At 43.9% G+C, this 23,753-nt stretch overlaps 1 protein-coding gene and 1 long non-coding RNA gene across 3 annotated transcripts in view; one reads left to right on the plus strand and one right to left on the minus strand.

The window, feature by feature from the left end:
* RNF11 (ring finger protein 11) overlaps positions 1-20,734 on the minus strand; it is a 48,545-nt gene extending 27,811 nt beyond the window's left edge. The window contains exon 1 of the mRNA XM_008265267.4: positions 20,109-20,734. Coding sequence (XP_008263489.1) covers positions 20,109-20,231 — 123 coding nt within the window. The 5' untranslated portion in view covers positions 20,232-20,734. The remainder of the gene's footprint in view (positions 1-20,108) is intronic.
* Positions 4,340-17,634, plus strand: LOC138850655 (uncharacterized). 2 transcript variants are annotated; one of them, XR_011390721.1, is made up of 3 exons: positions 4,340-4,519; positions 6,716-6,777; positions 13,889-17,634. It is a non-coding gene; the product is annotated as an uncharacterized lncRNA (long non-coding RNA). The 2 variants fall into 2 exon arrangements; XR_011390720.1 differs by having other exon boundaries at positions 4,340-6,777.
* Positions 20,735-23,753: the final 3,019 nt, after the last annotated feature.

Below are 23,753 nucleotides of genomic sequence, written 5' to 3' on the forward strand. Positions count from 1 at the left end.
GGATAAAAACCTCTCCCTCCCTCCTCTCTGTAATACTGCCTTTCAAATAAATAAGTCTTTAGGAAAAGAAAAAAAAGAACATTTCATATACAGTAAAGTTCAATAATGCTTTTTTGAAACTTGTTTCCACTTTATATACATGTGTTTCCATTTTTATGAATAGATAAATAATGTAAAAATTTGAGTTGCCAAAAAAGTCTGAAAGTCCACAACAGTCTTAGCAATTTTTGAGATGCTGCAGCTGTTTTCCTTGTAACAAAATTTTTTCAGCCATCACTAAGAAATTGTCCTTTGAGTTAATTTTCTCAATAAATTTCAGAATGTCACTTTTTAAAAATGGCCCCATTTCATGCTACTTAAACTTTTTTTAAAAGATTTATTTATTTACTTGAGAGGCAAAGTTATAGAGAGAGGGAGAGACAGAGAGAAGGGTTTTCCATTCGCTGGTTCACTCCTCAAATGGCCTCAAAGGCTGGGACTGAACCAATTCAAAGCCAGGCACCAGGAGCTTGTTCCAGGTCTCCCACATGGCCTCTTACATCTTCTACTGCTTTTCCAGGCCATCAGCAGGGAGCTGGACTGGAAGTAGGGCAGCCGGAGTTCGAACCAGTGCCTATATGGGATGCTGGTGCCACAGGCAGATGCTGAACCTAATATGCCATAGTGCCGGCCCTGCTATTTAATCTTTTTTCTTTTTGAAGTATATATTCATAGAGTAACCTATGTATTTAAAGATGTATTCATAGAGTAACCTCTGCCTACAGAGAGGCAGAGGCAGAGAAAGAGAAGAAAGAGATCAAGATCAAGATGTTCCATCTGCTGGTTTACCCCCCAGATGGCCACAATGGCTGGAGCTGTGCTGATCCAAAGCCAGGAGCTTCTTCTGGGTCTCCCACCTGGGTACAGGGGCCCAAGGACTTGGGCCATCTTCTACTGCTTTCCCAGGCTATAGTGGAGAGCTGTATCAGAAGTGGAGCAGCCAGATTCGAACCAGTGCCTACATGGGATGCCAGCACAGCAGGCAGTGGCTTTACCTGCTACACCACAGTGCTGCACTTCCCAATTAATCTTAAGGCACTCTGATGACATACCTAACAGCAGAGCAACACGAAATTCAAGTGAATTCCTATACCATATACCTATCACCACTCTGTGGCTCAAACTCCCACAGGCTTTGTGGTTTCTGGCACCAATATGGGTTTCATGACCTAAAACTCAGAGACTGCTTCTCAGGTTCTTATCTTAAGCTTTTTTGTGCCAAGGAAACCTTTGGCAGTCTGATAAAAGCTAGGTATCCCTTCTCAGATAGTATTTTTGAATGAATAAAATATAATATATAAGATTATTAAAGAAATACATTATACTGGATGGAGTTCTAACTATCTGTAGACTTCAATCCTAACACTCCTCAATTTAAAGACTATATTGAGCTTAAGACCCTAGATTTCGGAACTAATGTTTATCCTAGCAATTAAAACACCTGAGTCCTACAATGGAAAACCTGGGTTGGATTCCTGACTCTGGTTCTGGCTCCTGAATCCAGCTCTCTACCAATATAAACCTATATGGGATACAGTCATCTTTACTGCTAAGCCAAATGCCTGCCCTTTGTGTTAGTATTTTAAAAGGTCTTTCTTCCTCAACTCTCACATGTGAATTTCCTGCTAAAATTTATTTTATTCACTTGAGCAAATTTGTGCCAAACTTCAAAATGCTTACATTATCTAAACTCCACATAGTTTATTCACAAATGAATTATGATGATTTCCTCATAGCCTGATTATCTGGTTTTAATATTCAAATTTTTAAAAGAAACAACCACAGACACACTAATAAATGAACTACCTGAGAAAATATTTTTAAAAACAGATGGAAGAATGAAACAGAATGATTTCACTCATTAACACAAATTGTTCTAAAGAATTCAAAAGACTCTGGATGCACAATTCTACTACCTCCACAATAAACTTATTTTTCCAATAATTTTGAATTAATCAAATGAGATGAAGATATGCTCAGAAGTCAGTGTTTCAGTTACTTCTGGGGGAAGGAGTGAGAATGAAAAGAGCTATGAAAGCTTGAAAAAGGACTTAGTTGAAGATCAGTCACAAAATTAAACACTCAAAATTGGATTTTAGTGTTTTACAAAAATGTACCCCAAAATATGATTAAAAATAGGCAACTAGATGCTGGTGTTTGGGTGCAGCATGTTGAGCTGCCACCTGTGATGCTGGCATCCCACATGATCACCAGCTCTGAGTCCTGGCTGCTCCACTTCCTAGTCAGCTCCCGGCTATTGCACTACAGCAGAACATAGCCCAACTACTTGGGCCTATACACCCACATGAGAAATCCAGATGGAGTGCTAGGATCCCAGGTTTGGCCTGGCCCAGCCCCAGCAGTTGCAGACATTTGGGGAGGGAACCAGTAGATGAAAAATGTCTCTCTCTTTCAAATAAGTAACTCTTGCAAAAAGTAAATAAATCTGTGAAAAATAAAACAGGCTACTAGTCATGTCTCTATTTAAAAAGTCTCAAGGACTTCAACCAAAACCTCCTAGAATAAATTCAGTAAGGCTGCAGGTTACAAGAACACACACAAATCAAATGTGCTTCTAAATATCAGCAATGAACAACTGGTAGAAAATAAATTTTGAAAAATAACTTAAAATATCACAAAATTAAGATGCTTAAGCACAAACATAACTTGTGTACAATCTATATGCTGGAAAATGCATGCAAAAAAGGTCACTAATAAGCCTCAGCCAACTACCAAAACTTATAATTCATACCTAACACCAACCTGCAATTAGTGGTAGATGATGAAAATTTCAACAATCTATTAATCTTTCATGTAGAGTTTACTGGTTCTGATCAAAGAAAACAGTAAATCACTGACACACTTAAGGTTTGGCCTACCTTCCTTACCAATTTTTAATTCACTGAAAACAGAAAATAATGTATTTAAATAACATTTTGTTCCAGCAATATTATGATAATAATTTTCATAATCAAAAATCAAAAGCTTTTAAGAGGGGCCAGAGTTGTGGCACAGCAGGTAAAACTGCTACTTGTGATGCCGGCCGGCATCCCATATGGGCTTTGGTGTGAGTCCTGCTGCTCCACTTCCAATCCAGCTCTCTGCTTCTGTGCCTAGGAAAGCAACAGAATATGGCCCAAGTGCTTGGGCCCCTGCACCCACATGGGAGACCTAGAAGAAGTTCCCAGCTCCTGGCTCCAGCCTGGCCATTGTGGTCATCTGGGGAGTGAACCAGCAGATGGAAGATCTCTCTCCCTCTCTCTCTCTGTCAAACTATCTTTCAAATAAATAAAACCTTTTAAAAAAAAAGAGAAAACTTTAAGAAGCAGTCTAGGAGATGTATTTCAGATATTGAAGTGCAGGAATTTCTATAACATGTAAGTGATTTAGAGCGATAATAGATCAAGACATAGGACAGGAGAATCTCAACAAAATCATGATGATCGAAAGAAAGGAGTACATTATAGGACATATGAAAAAACAGCAGAGTATCTACTACTGTGTACCAGATACTAAATGTCTTCATATACTAATCTTTGCCAACAGTCATCCCCATATTCAGCTGAAGAAACAGGAACTTAATTGAAAACCTGAGGTCAGTCAGAATGGCAAAGGGTTTGCTTGGTAAAGGTTTTCTCAACCTAGGCACTACTAACATTTTAGATCAGATATTTCTATGTTGTAAGGGGCTACCTGTGCATGAGGAGATGTTCAGTAATATTCCTTTCTCTACTAGCTGCCACTAGCACACTCTTCTCCACCACAGGTTGACTAAAATATCTTAAGACAGTGTCAAATGTCTCCCAGAGATAAAATTCACCCTGGTTGAGAACCACTGACTTAAGGTCTTAGAACAGTTAACTGATAGGACAAAGAAAAGACCTGACAGCTTCTGGTCTCATATGAAAGCCACAGAGTATGAGACACATATCCCATTAAAATAGTGATTTTTCTGAACAAGCCCCTCAGCTATTGCAGGGGGCAAGAAGGGGAAATGGTCTTAAAGTTAAATATACAAACACCTAGAGTGGTAATACTAAATAAAACACATCCATATTATACTGAAATAAAGCTGTTATTGACTGGTACTAAGGCATCAAAATTAATGATAAATACCATCACTTAATTGGAGAAAGGTTAGACAGAGTCTTGAATCACCTAGAGCAAAAGGGAAATCACCAACCAAAGAAAGGAAAGCAGACATGGCAACAAAACAATTTGCTAACTTCAGAATTTTGATGACAAAGGGTGTGGTTGGGGGAGGGGGCACTGATTCTCAACTGACAAAACATGTCATACATATGAGTATTCCTATCAATGTAGTGAAACATTTTTGTGCCATATGAAACCCACCATTGTATGATTAGAGACATTTTTAGAAGATCCATATCATTATAAAGGAGTCTCAACACTTCAGCTATCACTGTATAGAGTACTTCATCCCAGTTATCTTCTTCCTCTGCTGGATTCACTCTACTGGGTAAGGTGGGTAAAATGGGGAGTGGTAAAGCCTATAGGATTTCTTCTGAGGTGCTAAAAAGATTCTAAAATTGATTGGTAATAGTTGTACAACTCCATGAAGATACTAAAAACCACTAAATCGTGTACTTTATATGGATGAACAGGGGCAGGTGTTTGGCTCAGTACTTAAGATGCTGCTTAGGACATTTATATTCCATATTGAGGTGCCTGGATTCAATCTCAACTCTGCTTCCAACTCAGGCTTCCTGCTAATGTGTACCCTGGGAGGCATCAGGTGATGGCCCAAGTGCTTGGGTCCCTGACACCCCCACAGGAGATCTGTACTGAGTTCCTGATTCCTGGTTTCAGCCTGGCCCAGTCTTTGCTGTCGTGGGCATTTGGGGAATGAACAAGGAGATGGAAGATCTGTCTGTCTGTCTCACTGCCTCCCTCCAAAAACATTTTTTAATCGGGCAGGACTTCATAAAGACAATATATAAAAGGCCAACAAGCATACAAAAATGTTCTCAATCAATGCACTCATTGGAGAAATGCAAATTAAAACCACTAAAAGGGGATGGTGGTATACAGTTAACAGGTAAAGCTGTCTCCCAGCCTCCCATACGGGAACTGGTTTGTGGCCCAGCTGCTGCACTTTTGATCCAGCTCCCTGCTAATGTTCTGGGAAAAGCAGTGCAAGATGGCCCAAGTGCCTGGGCCCTTCCCACACAGATGGGAGATCTGGACGAAACTCCTGACTTCAGCCTGGTCCAGTGCTGGCCATTGAAGCCATCTGGGGAGTGAAGCAGCAGACAGATGATCTCTCTCTCTGTTTCTACCTCTCTGTAACTCTAATAAGTTAATCTTTAAATATAAAAATTAAAAATAAATAATACCAGAATAAAATACTTAACACATCTAACAGAATGTCTAAAGTAAAACAGATGGACAACTCTGGACATCTATTAACAACATGGTGACAGTAAAAGCTTCATCCAGGTCTCCCATGTGGGTATAAAGGCTGAAGCATTTGGGCCATCTGCTGCTGCTTTCCCAGGCACATTATCAGGGAGTTGGATGAGAAGTAGGGCAGAGGGGATTCGAATCAGCACCCACATGGGATGCTGGCACAGCAGGTAGCAGGCAGCAGCTTAACTGGCTACACTACAATGTCAGCCCCCAAAGTAGATCTTAAATGTTCTTACCACAAAACAAAAGGTATGTATGTGAAATGACGGATTTGTTAACTAGCTTGATTTTGGTAATAAATATCAAGCCATCACCCTGCATTTAGTGTGTGTGTGTGTGTGTGTGTGTTTGTATACATTTGCCCATTGTATCTCAATAAAGTAGGAGAAAAAATAAAAACAAAAATACAGACTGAGGAGTACTAAAGTGAAAATAGTAAAATGCTGACTGCAGAATCCAGGTGGTAGGAATATGGGTATTTAAACAATTATCAACTCTTATTTTTGATGAGTCTCTGTAATAAAATAAAAACAAAAACTAAATACACACATCCTCCAATATGCTGTAATTCTACTCCTGGATACATAGCCATGATAAATTCAGGCGGTGTACAATGTTTATACAGCCCCAAACTGACACAACCCTAATACACTGGTGCTTTTCAGCACTGCTTATGAAATTCATGTTGGTTATATAATGGCAAAAGTTCAAATTCTTTCTCATTGCTGTCCAATATTCAATTGCATAAAAATACCATATTCTATTCAGCACCTAATGATGCATGAAGGAACTTCAAAATGAGGAAAATACAATTAAAAGATGCATATCTTCCATGAACTTTTTAAAATACCTGAACACAACTTTCTGGACTCAATTTATACCTTCCACCTATGGATTATTCTTTTGACTCTAAGCTCCCTCACTCATAGCTTAATTAAGGTGGCTCTGTTCTTTTTTTAATTCATTTTTCACACTGAAGTTTCATGTAATATTTCATATGAAGGCTTCAGAAGTCAATTTTTGATTCACTGTCCAATCAAATTGATGTTCCAATTTCAAGTCTATGACAATTCTTGATTATATACTGTTTCACACGAATTGTTTTATAAATATATATATATATATGTGTGTATATATATATATATTTGTATATATGCCTTGTCTGCTTAACTGAAATGTCAGCTCCTTATGGATCAGGGACTCATTTCTCCTTTCCCTTTGGTGCCTAAAACACATTCGCTGACAGAAGAAAACTAGGGATCAAGTGCCCTGTTTTCATCCTTAAGGCCTTGCCACCTAGAGTTCATGGTAAGCTACTTATTTTTTCTTTCACAAATATAAAAGTTTAAATTATTTTACAAATTTACATGTAATTTTAACTAGTTGAGTCAATTATAAAAGCCTCACTTTTCTCAAAGTCATTCAACTTCAGGAGTATTCAGAACATTTTAATAATTTTATTTATTTATTTATTTTTTTTGAGAGGCAGAGTGGACAGTGAGAGAGAGAGACAGACAGAAAGGTCTTCCTTTGCCGTTGGTTCACCCTCCAATGGCCGCCGCGGCCAGCGTGCTGCGGCCAGCGCACCGCGCTGATCCGATGGCAGGAGCCAGGAGCCAGGTGCTTTTCCTGGTCTCCCATGGGATGCAGGGCCCAAGCACTTGGGCCATCCTCCACTGCACTCCCTGGCCATAACAGAGAGCTGGCCTGGAAGAGGGGCAACCGGGACAGAATCCGGCGCCCCGACCGGGACTAGAACCCGGTGTGCCGGTGCCGCAAGGCGGAGGATTAGCCTAGTGAGCCGCGGCGCCGGCCTTAATAATTTTAGAAACGTATTTGGAAGGTTGCTTTCTCCATTCCCACAGTCACATCCCTTAGTTACCTTACTGTAGGCTCTCTGGATTAAGAAGATAATTACTTACTTGGCCCCTGGGAGCATACTTCAGGTTGGCTATTTAATTAAAAGACAGGTATACGCATTCATATAAAATTTAACTTAAAGTATTCTTCGTCAAAATAAAAAACTCTGAAAATTAAAAAAAGCCAAAATGAATATAGAATTCAGTATGTCGCACAGATTTCCCAAGAAGTTTTAATATTTATTTCTTCCTATCACTTCACTTTTCTTTTTTTTTCTTTTTCTTTTTTTTATTTTTTGACAGGCAGAGTGGACAGTGAGAGAGAGAGAGACAGAGAGAAAGGTCTTCCTTTGCCGTTGGTTCACCCTCCAATGGCCACTGTGGCCGGCGCACCGCGCTGATCCGATGGCAGGAGCCAGGAGCCAGGTGCTTTTCCTGGTCTCCCATGGGGTGCAGGGCCCAAGCACTTGGGCCATCCTCCACTGCACTCCCTGGCCACAGCAGAGAGCTGGCCTGGAAGAGGGGCAACCGGGACAGAATCCGGCGCCCCAACCGGGACTAGAACCCAGTGTGCCGGCGCCGCTAGGCGGAGGATTAGCCTAGTGAGCCGCGGCGCCGGCCAACTTTTCAATCTTAGATAGCAATCTCTTCCTCAAATCCTTCACATTTCTACTCTTGACAATTTGTGTCACCACTTCACACTTTCATTTATATCACTATTGACACTTGAATTCTGAGCATTAAACATAAGTTTTGTTTACTCAATATTATAACTTACTGGCAAGGAGTCAACTTCTGGACAAAACTGTTATAGCCTATTGCTTTCTATTTTTAATGTTTTAAAATACGCATAATAAAATTTACCACCTTAACCATTTTCACATGTATAGCTCAGTGACATAAAACACATTCAGGGACCAGCATTGTAGCACAGAGGGTCTAAGCTGCCAACTATGTTGCTGGCGTTCCATATGGGCGCTGGTTTGAGTCCTGTCTTTTCCTCTTCCTTTCCAACTCTCTGCTAATATGCCTGGGAAAACAGCAGAAAATGGCCCCTGCTACTCACAAAGGAGACGTAGATGAAGTTCCTGGCTTTGGCCTGGCCCAGTCCTGGTTATTGCTGCCATTTGGGGAATGATCCAGTGGACTGAAGATCTTTCTCTCTTTCTCTCTCTAAGATTTATTTATTTATTTGAAAGAGCAACAGAGAGGCAGAGGCAGCGGGAGAGAGAGGTCTTTCCCTGTCACTCTGCTTTTCTTTCTTTCTTTCTTTCTTTTTTTTTTTTTTTTTTTTGACAGGCAGAGTGGACAGTGAGACAGAGAGAAAGGTCTTCCTTTGCCGTTGGTTCACCCTCCAATGGCAGCCGCACTGCGCTGATCCGATGGCAGGAGCCAGGTACTTCTCCTGGTCTCCCATGGGGTGCAGGGCCCAAGCACTTGGACCATCCTCCACTGTACTCCCTGGCCACAGCAGAGAGCTGGCCTGGAAGAGGGGCAACCGGGACAGAATCTGGCGCCCCGACCGGGACTAGAACCCGGTGTGCCGGTGCCGCAAGGCGGAGGATTAGCCTAGTGAGCCGCGGTGCCGGCCGTCACTCTGCTTTTCAAATAAATCGGTAACAAAAATGTGCAGGTAAAGCCGCCACCTACAACACCAGCATCCCAGTCTCAGCTGTTCTTTTTTTTATTAAAGATTTATTTATTTATTTATTTGAAAGGCAGAGTTACAGAAAGGCAGAGGCAGAGAGAGAGGGAGGGAGTTGGGGCTGGCTCTGTGGCGCATAGGTTGTTAATCCTCCGCGTGTGACGCTGGTTCTAGTCCCAGCTGTTCCTCTTCCAATCCAACTCTCTGCTATGGCTTGTGAAAGCAGACAATGGCCCAAGTGCTTGGGCCCCTGCACCCGCATGGGAGACCAGGAAGAAGCACTTGGCTCCTGGCTTCGGACTGGCAGAGCTCCGGCCGTTGCAGCCATTTTGGGAGTGAACCAACGGAAGAAAGACCTTTCTCTCTGTCTCTCCCTCTCACTGTCTGTAACTTTACCTCTCAAATAAATAAATAAGAAAAGAAAAGAAAAGAAGAGAGAGAGAGAGAGAGAGAGAGAGAATGAATCTTCCATCCACTGGTTCACTCCCTAAATGGCTGCAATGGGCAGAGCTGGGCCTCTCCGAAGCCTCTCCTGACTCCGGAGGTCAGGAGTTTTTTCCAGGTCTCCCACGAGGGTGTAGGGAGACCCAAGCACTTGGGCCATCTTCTACTGCTTTCCCAGGTCATAGCAGAGAGCTGGATTGGAAGTGGACCAGCTGGGACTTGAACCAGCGCCCATACAGGATGCTGGCACTGCAGGCAGTGGCTTTACCTGCTATACCACAGCACCAGCTCCCTGCTCTGCTTCTGATCCAGTTCCCTGCTAAAGGCCTGGGAAAAGCAGCAGAGGATCTTCATAGTGCTTGGGCCTCTGCCACGCACGTGAGGGGCCTGGATGAGGCTCCTGGCTCCTGGCTTCAGCCTGGCTCCAGCCTGGCTCCAGCCTGGCTCAGCCCTGGCCATTGTGGTTATCTGGGGAGTGGACCAGCGGATGAAAGATCTCTTTCTCTCTAGCTCTTTCAAATAAATAAATCTTCAAAAAATTTTTTTAAAAAACCACTTTCACAAGGTTGTGCAACCATCACCACTATCCATCTTCAAGAATTTTCATCTTGTGAAAATGAAACTCTATACCCACTAAACAAATCTCTACTTACGGCCTATTTGTTAATAACCTATTTGAATACAGGTCAGAAATACATCACTCTGAAACTCTGAACTTGAAGGTAATAGGAGAAGATATATATTCAGAAACACCTTGAGATAAGATAAGAAATATAATATTTCTCTCCGATTGTAGCTACAATCATCCTTGTCACTCCCCTCATTTCCAGAATTTACCTTGACTGAGACATAGTAAAGAAAAGACAACGTAATTGGCACAAGATGAGGAAAAAGTCATGGAGAAAGTATAGTAGCCATCCTGTGATAATTTTCCTACTTATAAGAAACTAACCAAAATACATTAAGCCCTTAAAAATCCCATTCTACCTCATTGAAATTTGTAAAGATCTAAATTCTACAACAGAGGTTTCCACTAAGCATTACATTTAAAATATTTTAAGAAAATCAAGTTCTCAAACCATATGTGCCAAGTAACTCTCCGCCCATATCTTCTCAAGTTACCCTATAATTAGCTCTAGAATTAAACTCTGACACACTGTCCTACACTTAAAGGTGCCTAAGCTTTAAAACCAGTGAACAGCCTTAAAGGACAGTAGAAACAGGAGATCAGCACTAAGAAGCAAAAAACTGCAATAATGTTCACATAAATAAATAGCAAATAATTGTTGCTTATCTATAAAAAGACAACTAGGCAAGCTGAACTCCACAGAACACAAAAATCAAACTTAAACAAACAAAAAGGAATGAGATGAACTTTCCCAAAGCTCAGGTACTTCATAAATTAAAAATGCTAGGCCCAGGAGATTAATGTTGTAGCACAGCAGGTTAAGCCACTGCTTGTGATGCCAGCATTCCATACTGGAATGCATGTTTGAATCCCGACTGCTCTGTTTCCAATCCAGTTCACTGTTAATAGGCCTGAGGAGGCAGTGGATAATGTCCAAAGAGCTTAGGTCCCTGCCACCCAGGTGGGATACCTGGATGAAGTTTAGTGGCATCAACCTGACCTAGCCCTGGCTGTTGCAGCTTTTTGGGGAATGAACCAGCAAATGGAAGATATCCTTTCTTCCTCTCTGTTACTCTGCCTTTCAAATAAATAAATCTTAAAAAAAAAAGATTGAAGGAATACTAAAGCAAAGAATTCTGGGAACATTTTAGCTAGAATCAAGCAACCATAAAGCTTCAGTTTTATAGCAAAATGCAATGCCTGATCTTCACATTCACTCAAGAATGTGCTGGTTATGTGAAAAGCATAGCCACAGCTATCCAAAGATGAATCAGACTTGGATTCTAGCAGAGGAAATGTGACACTGTCACAAGTAATTAGAATAGGAAGGTTAAAGTGTCCTAGGAATGGTAAACAAAGTGCTAGGGAAGTTCAGATTAAGAAAAGCTTACCTTGGGGAGATCAGAATTCTCAGACTCATGACATTTCATATCTTAAAACATCAGCCAGAATGGCAATGATTAAAAAAGCATCTGGGTAATGGGAATAAAATAAACAAAAACAGAAGCAGGGAAACAGCATATATGGAATACAGAAATTTGCTCAATTTGACTGGAGTAAGGGTTGTATAAACGGAAGTACAAGACTACCTAGAGCCAAAAACATGAAGATCTAGACCATAATTTTGAATGCTACGACAGATCTACAGTTGTTAGTCCTGAAGAATCATTAATGATAAAGAAGCAAGAGATCCGATCTGGGACAGAATTTATCTAGCAGCACGGAATGACCTGAATGGGGCACAGAAGACATCAATTAAGTTATTGTTTTGATAACTAATGAGGGCCTCAATTATGATACTGACAGAAGGAGAAGGCACAATATTTTGTTTTTAAGATTTATTTATTTAATTGAAAGTCAGAGTTACATAGAGAGAGAAGGAGAGGCAGACAGAGAGGTCTTTCACCCACTGGTTCACTCCCCAATTGGCTGCCCCAAATGGCTGCAACAGCCAGAGCTGCACTGACCCAAAGCCAGGAGCCAGGAGCTTCCTCCGGGTCTTCCCACAAGGATGCAGGGACCCGAGGACTTGGGCCATCTTCTACTGCTTTCCCAGGACATAGCAGAGAGCTGGATCAGAAGTGGAGCAGCCGGGACTTGAACCAGTGGCCATATGGGATGCCAGCACTGCAGGCGGTGGCTTTACCTGCTAAGCCACAGTGCAATTCTTTTTTTTTTTTTAATATTTAATATTTAATATTTAATATTGGAAATATAAATTTCCAAAGTACAGAATATGGATTACAATGGCTTCCCCCCCCCCCAATAACGTCCCTCCAACCCGCAACCCTCCCCTTATCCACTCCCTCTCCACTTCCATTCACATCAAGATTCATTTTCGATTCTCTTTATATACAGAAGATCAGTTTAGCATACATTAAGTAAAGATTTCAACAGTTTGCTCCCACACAGAAACATAAAGTGTAAAATACTGTTTGAGTACTAGTTATAGCATTAAATCTCAATGTACAGCACACTAAGGACAGAGATCCTACATGAGGAGTAAGTGCACAGTGACTCCTGTTGTTGACTTAACAAATTGACACTCTTGTTTACGGCCTCAGTAATCACCCTAGGCTCTTGTCATGAGCTGCCAAGGCTATGGAAGCCCCCTGAGTTCACTGACTCTGATCATTTTTAGACAAGGCCATGGTCAAAGTGGAAGTTCTCTCCTCTCGCCACAGTGCAATTCTAAGTCAATCATCAAATATTTACTGGGTGCCTACAATATGTTAAGATGCCATCCTATGCCAGAGATTTTTTTTTTTAAAGTCCAATATATTGGCCGGCGCCGTGGCTCAATAGGCTAATCCTCCACCTAGTGGCGCCGGCACACTGGGTTCTAGTCCCGGTCGGGGCGCCAGATTCTGTCCCGGTTGCCCCTCTTCCAGGCCAGCTCTCTGCTGTGGCCCGGGAGTGCAGTGGAGGATGGCCCAAGTGCTTGGGCCCTGCACCCCATGGGGAGACCAGGAGAAGCATCTGACTCCTGCTTTCGGGTCAGCACGCCAGCGATAGCGGCCATTGGAGGGTGAACCAACGGCAAAAAGGAAGACCTTTCTCTCTGTCTCTCTCTCTCTCACTATCCACTCTGCCTGTCAAAAAAATAAATAAATAAATAAACAAAAAATAAAGTCCAATATATTGTTCTAATTATTGAGGAAATTGTGATCTGAAAAAAAAAAAACCACAAAAATTAAGATACTAATCGCTAATTAACAAGCCAATATATGATTTTAAAACAAAAACAAAAAATACTCCTGACAAATCTGGAGAGTAAAAAATGGCCAGAGAAGGCTTTATTAACAAGTTGATCTGTATCTCAAAGAGAAGGCAGAACTTCTTCATGGGAGGGATAAAACTTCAATCAAGGTGATCTTTTTAAAGGTTAAATGATTTGTTTAATAAACTATGTGAAATAATTTTGAGGTAATTTTGACGAAATATGGTAAACTGTTAATTTTAACTGGTTAAATTTAAACTTTTTTTTAAAAAACCTTCAATACATAAATTTATGTTCATAAGGTATCAGAAGCATTAATACTACCTTCTAAATGCTTAAAAACAAGTACCATATACTGGATTTTTAAAGGAGAGAAGTACTTTTCATTTCTTAGAATAGAACAAGTCTTAACAAAAAAACATACCTTGAAGAAATTTATTAAGTCATAATGTAAAACATTAAAAATGTCTTATTTGTGAAAAAAGTTCCTCAAAGCATTATCTGATAAAATCTCTTCCCTTTTTCACATTTTATATATAGAGCTAGAATAGAATTCAGTCCATCTGACTCCAAAACCAGAGCTATATTAACTTATTTTCTTCTTCTGATTTTAAAATTTCAAGTGTACTAATCAAAGAGTGCAAGATGGGAAAGAAGAATGGGAAATCTCAAACTTCTATATAACTTCTGCAAAACTGAGAAATCTCTATCATAACCAGATGCAAAAACTATAAAGTGGTTTGTTGTTCAATGAATATCAAGTTCCTTTAATAGAATGCCACCCCCAAATTAGTGCAAGACAAACAGGGTTCTGAAAGTGCTCAGAGTGGTATCTCAAGCTGTTGACACAAATCTCTCAGAAGTGGGCTGTCTAAATGGTCCCGTCCTCCTGATAAAACTTCATTCCCTGCCTTTCATGACTTAGCATCCCTCTCACTGCCCCTCCACTAAGACTGCCATGGATGAATTCCTTCATACTTTTTTAAGCATTCAGGAAGAAGAGAATTGGGTAGGTGTGCTGGGCTGGTATCGTTGGTGTGGCAGGTAAAGCTGCTGCCTGCAACAACAGTATCCCATATAGGCACCAGTTCAAGTCTACCTGCTCCACTTATGATCCAGCAACAAGCTGATGGCCCAGGAAAAGCAGTGAAGGACTGGACCAAGTGCTTGGGCCCCTGCATTTACCTGGGAAACCCAGAAGAGGCTCCTGGCTTTGGCCTGGCCCAGCCCTGGCTGTTGTGGCTATCTGGGGAATGAACCAACGGGAGGAAGATATCTCTGTCTCTCCCTATCTCTCTATAAACTCTTTGAAATAAATTAATTTAAAATACAAAAAGGGGGGGACTGACATTCCATGTGGGCACTGGTTTGAGTCCTGGCTGCTCCACTTCTGATCCAGCTCCTTGCTAATATACCTGGAAAAGCAGCGAAGATGGCCCAAGTCCTTGGCCAAGTCCTGCCACCCATATGGGAGACCTGGAGGAAGCTTCTGACTCCTAGCTTTAGCCTGGCCGAGTGCTGGCTGTTGGGGCCTTTTGGGAGAGGAACCAGCAGATGGGAGATTCTCTCTCTCATCTCCACCCCAATCTATCTCTGCCTTTGAAATAAATAAAATCTTGGAGCCAGCGCTGTGGTGTAGCGGGTAAAGCCACGCCTCCAGTGCCGGCATCCCATATGGGCACCAGTTCGAGTCCCAGCTGCTCCACTTCTGATCCAGCTCTCTGCTGTGGTCTGGGAGAGCAGTAGAAGATGGCCCAAGTCCTTGGGCCCCTGAACCCATGTGGGAGACCTGGAAGAAGCTCCTGGCTCCTGGCTTCAAATCAGCGCAGCTCCGGCCAACCGGGGAGTAAACCAGAGGATGAAGATCTCTCTCTCCCTGTATAACTTTGACTTTCAAATAAATCTTTAAAAAAAAAGAAAGAAAATCTTTTAAAAAATAAAAACAAAAACAAAAACTGGGTAGGTGTACCAAATTTTTTCCTAACTTACAATTCAAGAAAAACACCTCTTCCCTGCAATATTTTAAGGATAGGGACTGAAGTACTTTATCATAAAAGAAATATTTCTTTTTTTTAAAGATTTATTTATTTGAAAGTCAGAGTTACAGAGAGGGAGAGATACAGAGAGAGAGAGAGATCTTCTACTCACTGGTTCACGCCCTATATGAGGGCAACAGCCAAGGCTGGGCCAGGTTGAAGCCAGGAGCCAGGAGCTTCTTCCGGGTGCCCATATAAGATGCCTGAATCGCAGGTGGCAGTTAACCCACTGTGCTACAACAGTTGCCCCAAAACAAATATGCTGAGGTGACATATACAAGAAAAACAACTGTAAACTAACTCCCATAGTTAATATTATTGGAATCTGACTTTTTAAATCTGGACTAATCTTTACCTTCTCTACACAATTCTAAGATATTCAACTGCAACTGCCTCGAAAGAGACATTAATTCATTAAAATGAAATCCATTCATTTAACCAAATTACCAAGTGCCTGAAATGTGCTAGGTATTGTTCCATATACTTCAGAAACACCAATTGGGGGCAGGCCCTGTGGTGTAGTGGGAAAAGCCGCAACATGCAGTGCCAGCATCCCATATGGGCGCCGGTTCAAGTCCCAGATGATCCATTTCCCATCCAGCTCTCTGCTATGGCCTGGGAAAGCAGTAGAAGATGGCCCAAGTCCTTGGGCCCCTGTGCCCATGTGGGAGCCCCGGAAGAAGCTCCTGGCTTTGGATCGGCGCAGCTCCGGCTGTTGCGGCCAACTGGGGAGTGCACCATCAGATGGAAGAACTCTTTCTCTCTCACTCTGCCTCTCAGTCTCTGTGTAACTCTTTCAAATAAATAAATCTTAAAAAAAAAAAAAGAAAAGAAAAGAAAAGAAACACCAATCGTAAAAACACCTTCTTTCCACCTGGCAGGAGGAAACAGCTAACAACTTAAGCGTTAGAAAGTGATAAGTATTATATGGAAAGTAATAGAACAGGATAAGAGGGGGTTCTAGGACGCTGAAGCAGGTTGCATTTTTAAAAAGGGCAGTCAGAGAGGGTTTAGAAGATGGCATTTGGGTAAAGACCTGAAGGAAGTGAGGGAGTCAGTCAGCCATGCTGGTAACTATGGAGGAGTATTCCAGGCAAAGGAATGAACAGGGCAAAGATCTTGGATTATCCTAGGAACAGCTAAGGGGCCAGTGAGACTAGAAGGAGCCAGCAAGGGGTAGAAAAGTACAAATACAAGGTGTCACAAGAGGTGTGTGTGGAGACAGGGGGTAAGGATTATGTAGGGGCCCACATCCCATATGGGTACTGGTTCTAGTCCTGGCTGCTCCTCTTCGGACCCAGCTCTCTGCTATGGCCTGGGAAAGCAGTAGAAGATGGCCCAAGCAGTTGGGCCCCTCACCAACTTGGGAGACCTGGAAGAAGCTCCTGGCTTTGGATGGGCTCAGCTCAGGCTGTTGCAGCCATTTGGGGAGTTAACCAGCAGATGGAAGATCTTTCTCTCTGTCTCTCCCTCTCACTGTCTGTAAATCTACCTCTTAAATAAATAAAAAAATAAAAATAAATCTTTAAAAAAAAGATTATGTAGGGTTTATGGGAGACTGCAAGGAATTTGCTTTTTACTTAGAATGAAATAGAGATCCACAGAGGGCTGAGCAGTGTGTCATAATCTGTTTTACCTGAATCACTATGGCTGCCATGTTGCAGAGAGGCTATAGGGAGAGCAAGGGTAAAAGCAGGGGGACCAGTTAGGAGACTTATTAAAGACACCCAGGAGCAGGGTTGGCACTGTGGTGTAGCAGGTTAAGCTGGCAGCACCAGTGCCCTGGCTGCTCCACTTCCAATCCAGCTCCCTGCTAATGCTCCAGAGAAACCAGCAAGGATGGTCCAAGTCCCATGTAGGAAACCTGGAAGAAGCTCCTGGCTCTTGGCTTCAGAATGGCCCAGCTCCAGCCATCCAGGCCATCTGGAGAGTGAACCAGTAGATAGAACACTTCTCTGTCTCTCTGCCTCTGCCTCTTTGTAACTCTGCCTTTCAAATAAAGAAAAGAAAAAAGAAACCCAGGAGAGACATGTACACTTGCTATTAACTTTGGTCAGAATTGTACAGGGCTAACTTTTAAACAAATATATAAACAAATCTGTCAGATTTTGTTAGTAGGAAACAACTAGAACCGGTCAGCGCCGCGGCTCACTAGGCTAATCCTCCACCTTGCGGCGCCGGCACACCGGTTCTAGTCCCGGTCGGGGCGCCGGATTCTGTCCCGGTTGCCCCTCTTCCAGGCCAGCTCTCTGCTGTGGCCAGGGAGTGCAGTGGAGGATGGCCCAAGTCCTTGGGCACTGCACCCCATGGGAGACCAGGAGAAGTACCTGGCTCCTGCCATCGGATCAGCGCAGCGCGCCGGCTGCAGCGCGCCAGCCGTGGCGGCCATTGGAGGGTGAACCAACGGCAAAAGGAAGACCTTTCTCTCTGTCTCACTGTCCACTCTGCCTGTCAAAAAAAAAAAAAAAAAAAAAAAAACAAAAAAAAAAAAAACAACTAGAACCTACTTTACAGAGGCTCTTGGCATGTATGTATACTGTACAACATAAACACAAAAACAACCTCACATGTTCTATTACCTGTGTAATCAGCTATTCCTTTTTCAAAATCCCATTGTATCTGAGTCTGAAGCAATGAGCCAATGTTACCACAGTCCTTAATTACATACTGTCTCTTGAAAAAAGTCACTTTTATCAAATGAAAATATTATAAATCATTTACCTTGGATTGATGTTTTTTGAGATCACTTAAATTAACTGTTCCAAAAAATCTTTCTTTAGGTGGACAATTTTAAGTTTTTTGTTTCCATCTTTTAAAGTAATTATTTTCTTCCAAATGATACTAAATTTACATCAGTATATGGGTCATTCACTTCAGGAAAGGGCAACCACAAAAACATCCACTGTCAAAAATAACACATTTCCAAAAAAACGCTCATGATACCAAAAAGCTCTCATTACCATCTAGTCCTTTTGGAAAGGGCAAATATACTTCCCATAAATTCTAAAGTTATTTAACACTACAATTATCATCAGGATAGGAGAAAGATAGCAACAAGTCAAAAATAATTCAGTTTGCTTGGAAAGGGATTAGGGAGCACAGCAGATTTTGAAATAAAAAATTTGCCTAAAAATTGTTCATGAAACTAAAATAAGCAGATTTGTTGCATAGTCTATATGGGGGCAGGGGACAAAGAATGAAATATAAACTGTTTACTTGCTTCAAAGATACTTGGACCAACATTCAGATTCAGCTTGGATTTAAAGAGACTACCACCCCTGTGACAATTTACACACCCTAAGAGATACCAAGTGTGTAAATGGATATAACAGCAAACTGGAATCGCATAGTCCCTACCTTCATGCAATGTAAATTTAGGGAGGAGGGAACACCTCAGGGTGAGATATACATCCACCTACACAAAGATGTCACACTAAAGTGTTTATAGCTCTTGGTTCATTCCCTTGGATGCAGATGAGGGATGGGGAGGAAAGAGAGGAACTGCACAACTTCAGATCTGACAGCTGAGTCCTTAAAGTGGATTAGATGTCCACCTGGCCGACCTTGGGGGAAGGGCTCCAAGAAGAGAGCAACTGGAGCAAAGGCAGAGGTGTGAACAGCCAGTATTTGACAGTCTGGAATACAGAATGTAAGAGGTGTCATGAGGTTTTCTGTATGCCACAAGGAAGACTGGACTTTGCCACAAGGAAGACTGGACTTCGTTAGTATCCATGAAAGGCCCCCACAGGGTTTTAGTCAGAAAATTAGCATATGTATGTGATCAGGTTTTTCTGGTGTGATGAGACACTGGTTTACACAGGTAAGACAAAAGAAAACACTAGATAATGATGTCATCACATGAAACAACAAAGGCGACTGCCCAATTAGAAAGCTAAACTCCCTTCAGGAAAAAACATTAAGGACTACCATTCAAACCTTTCTGGAAAAAAAAGTTTTTACTCAGTATCATTTAAACCTAGGAAAACAGAGGAAAAGTTTTTGTATGTATTATGAATTATAACATGTGTGTATCTATTGAGTTTTCCAGAGCTCCTAACCTTCTCACTAATTCTGTAACACAACTGAGACTAATGGTTGTACAAAAAGCAATGAAGCCTATTTAGGAGTCTTTGATATAAGGAGGACCATATGTAACGCAAGGCAATTCCCAAGTCAGGTTTCAAGGTTTTCAAAGTTCAAGATAATCAAGTTTTATTAAGTCAGCACATTTAAAAGGTATGTCATAAGGGTGGAGCAAAGGCGGAGGGGGTAAAAATGTGTGTGTGTATAAACAAATTTATAATAGTCGCTGGGGCTAAAACTGCCACTTGGAGAGCCGGCTCTTAAGAAATGAACACCTACCAGATCCAATTAACAAAGACGGGGGGGGGGGGGGATCACATGAAAATATAAATGGAGTGGGTGGGGGCAGCCACTTCTCCCCGACCCATAATCCAGCTGGCGGTGCGATGAGAAAAATCATACGATGTAGGCATAAAGGCAGGAAAATAATGTCACTCCCAAACTTCACAAGCGAACCACCAGACACTGGCCAAGGGGCTACGATCCCATACCCCTCATCCCACAACTCAAGGGCAGGGAGTACCCTGCACGGCGCGCCCGAGGGAAGGGGAAGGAGCACCTCTATTCTCGGACTGGGAGAAGCCCTCAGCCAGCCCTACGGGGGTCAACGCCCCCTGGGCAGGCCTCCGCGGGGCCGGGGGCAGAGACGGCGGAGAAGCCCCTCCATCTCTGCCCGAGCTGCAAGTACTCGCACCCCTCCTCCCCAACACACACCCTCCCCTACCTGATATGGCGGCGGCGGCTCCTGATCCGGCTCCGTCCCCTCGCCAAAGCTAGCGCGGTCGGACTGAGACTCGTGAAGCAGAGAGATGTCATCCGAGGTGGGGGACTTGAGGCAGTTCCCCATCTTCCGGGGCGGGTGTGTGCGAGCTGGGGTAGGAAGAAAGCAGTGGCGGGGTCGTTCGCACGCTCCGCGGTCAGCCTCGGTCGGCGAGGTGGGGTCGAGCGACGGGCCGGAGCTCAGGCGGCGGCGGCTCCCCCGCCCCCCGGCGCCGCCGAGGGGCAGCTCATGCCAGCCCCCGGGGGTGGGGGCTCAGGGCTGGGCCGCGGGCTCGGCTGGGGTCGAGACGGTTGCCTCCGGCGAAGCCGCGACGCGGGGGGGGCGGGGAGACGAAGCACTTCCCCACCCCGCCCCCCCGCGGGGCGGCGGCGGCCACGGGGCTGCTGGGCTTAATCCAGGTCAGGAGCGGGGGGCGCGGCCGTCGCGGCTGCCTCAGCTGCTGCCTCAGCTGCTGCTGCTGCCCCCGCCGGCAACCGCGCCGCGGCCGCGGGCCTCATCCTAGTCCGCCTCAGCGCGGCGGCGGCGGCCAGAACGAGGCCGGCTGGGGCCCTGCGTCATCCCGCCGTGCGTGCCCTGGGCCCGCCCCCGGCGCCAGGAGGCGAAGGCGGCTCTCGCGGCGCGGCTGGCCCCGCCCTCCTCTAGCAGCTGTTCCTGGGGCTGCGTCAGTTTCTGCTTCTGTCCCTGACAGTTTGGCTCCTCGCCCGGCTCGCTCGGAAGCCTCTGGTTTCCCGCGCTTCCCTGCGGACACGGCTCCCGCGCCGTCGACGTCGCAGCTCTTACCTGTACACTCTTCTGACAGTGTTCTCACCACCCTCTGCTAAGGGATCTATTTATATACCCATATCTGAGTGGATGGATCATCGTACCGTTGTTAAAATGTTAAAGGGCTTCCCACTTTTCCCTTCGGAATAAAGTCCAATCTCAGTAATGAACCCTCCCGATCTCAATCACTTTCCTGTCCTGCATCACAGCCAGGGAGCTCCTTCTCCCATTTCTTTTCCCAGAGTGTTCCATTTCCTTACATTCCCAACCACCATGGTCATCTCTTGCCCAGGCTCCTGCAATAGACTCAGCTGTTCTTGTATTCATTATTGCCCCCCCCCATCCAATCCATTATTTGCACAGTTGACAGACTTATCTTTTTTAAATGTAAATAGAGTGAAGTCGTTCTCCTGTTTAAAACCTCCAAAGGGTTCCTAATATTGTCCTTAAAGCAATCTTTAAATAAATAACTTTCAAATCCGACTGCCTCTCCAAGCATAGTCCCATCCTTCAGAAACTGTAAATTCCAAGCTTTCCAAAGTACTTTAAAAATTTTATCTATTTGAAAGGCATAGTTAGAGAGAGAGAGAGAGAGGCAGAGAGAGAGAGAGAGAGATCTTCCATCTGCTGATTCACTCCCCAGATGGCCACAACAGCCTGGGCTGGGCCAGGCCAAAGCCAGGAGCCAGGAGCTTTTTCCAGGTCTCCCACGTGGGTACAGGGACCCAAGGACTTGGGGGCATCTTCTGCTGCCTGCCCAGGAGCGTTAGCAGGGAGCTGGATCACAGCAACCCAGACTCTAAGCGGCACCCATATGGGATGCCGACACTGAAGGCAGAGGCTTAACCTTCTACATCATGGCGCTGGTCCCCACAAGTACTTCTGGATACCTCAGGGACTGTTGCCTCTAGCTGGGGGTTTTGCCCATATTGTTTCTCTGGCAAAAACCTACTTCTCCCCGCTTCTGACCTTCTGCCTCTCACCGGGCTAATCATTATTCCCACTTGACTCCCAGGACTCAACTCCATTTCCCCTGGAAAGCCTCTCCTGAGTCCACTCTGGGTTTCACCTCCTCTCGGCTTTTAGACCCTGAGCTTTTCTCTGTCGCAGCTGACCACGCTGAATCATCCGCCCCTCCTCTGTGCAAGCCCCGGCGCTCTGCCTAAGGAAGCGTAGCCTGCTCCTTGCTTGAGTGAATGAACAGCTCAAACAAGCTGTGCAAGGAAGGAAACAAGAGGGATGCGTGTGGTTCTCCTGAGCATCATTCACTCAATGAGAAGAGGATCCGGACTCTTTATGTTATCCGCCATTTGCTGATTTATTTTATTTATTTATTTTGTGCTAGACCCTATCCTAAGTACTAGGGAAACTATCACACCGGTTTGCTAATTATGGAGCCCAAAGTCCAGTTGGGAAGTAAACAGATGGCTCCCTCTGAGCCCCTTCTCTCCTTTAATGTTTTCTCTCCCTTTCTTTCTTTCTTTCTTTCTTTCTTTCTTTCTTTCTTTCTTTCTTTCTTTCTTTCTTTCTTTCTTTCTTTCTTTCCTCTCTCTCTCTCTTCCTTCCTGTCAAGATTTATTTATCTACTTGAAAGAGTTACACAGAGAGAGGAGAGGCAGAGAGAGAGAGGTCTTCCATTGATGTTCACTCCCCAGTTGGCTGCAATGGCTGGAGCTGCGCCGATCTGAAGCCAGGAGCCAGCAGCCTCTTTTGGGACTCCCACGCAGGTGCAGGGGCCCAAGGACTTGGACCATCTTCTACTGCTATCCCAGGCCATAGCAGAGAGCTGGATCAGAAGTGGAGCAGCCAGGACTTGAACCAGCACCCATATGGGATACCAGCACTGCAGGCAGTGGCTTTAGCTGCTAACACCACTGCACTGGCCCCATATATTTTTTTCTTAAAAATTTTATTTTTCATACTTTTTCCCCACAGGTATATAGCATTGTCCTGTAGTACCATATGAAAAGAAATGATAATGTTTCTGAGTCTAAAACTAATAGGCATTTTCCAGACGATGAGAGAAATATTTGAGGCCCAGTAGTGGATTGGATTCTTCCTCCTTATTGATGGAGAACAGGTGAACAGAAAATTAGCAGAAATAAATTCAGATCTTTATCCTGATTCTACTGTTTTCGTATTTTTGCTCCCATGCATGTGTGTGTGTGTGTATATGTGTATATATATGTGTGTGTGTATATATATATATAAAACCATCTCTGCTTCGGACACCTGTGTCTGGTGAAAGAGTGACTGTTGCATGTTCCTCTGAGGCCAGTGCTATGGCCCAAGTTAAGAGACAACATTGAAATACCTGTTCCCTTGGAGCCAGCACTGTGGCGCAGTGGGTTAACACCCTGGCCTGAAGTGCCGGCATCCCATATGGATGCCGGTTCAAGTCCCAGCTGCTCCACTTCTGATTCAGCTCTCTGCTATGGCCTGGGGAAGCAATAGAAGATGGTCCAAGTCCTTGGGCCCCTGTACCCAAGTGGAAGACTCAGAAGAAGCTCCTGGCTCCTGGCTTTGGATTGGCTCAGCTCCGGCCTTTGCGGCCATCAGGGGAGTGAACCAGCAGGTGGAAGACTTCTCTCTCTGTCTCTACCTCTCTCTGTAATTCTGTCTTTCAAATAAATAAAATAAATCTTAAAAAAAAAGAAAGTGCACCTGGGGAGGTGGCAGAAGATGGCCCGAGTACTAGGGCCCCTCTCACCCACATGGGAGACTTGGATGGAGTTTTGGGCTCCTTCCTGGCTTTGGCCTGGCCCAGCCCTGGCCTTTGTGGCTTGGCCTTTGTGGTCATTTAGGGAGTGAATCAGTGGATGGAAG

This window comes from Oryctolagus cuniculus, chromosome 7, assembly GCF_964237555.1.
Source record: "Oryctolagus cuniculus chromosome 7, mOryCun1.1, whole genome shotgun sequence".
In the NCBI taxonomy this organism is placed as follows: Eukaryota; Metazoa; Chordata; class Mammalia; order Lagomorpha; family Leporidae; genus Oryctolagus; species Oryctolagus cuniculus.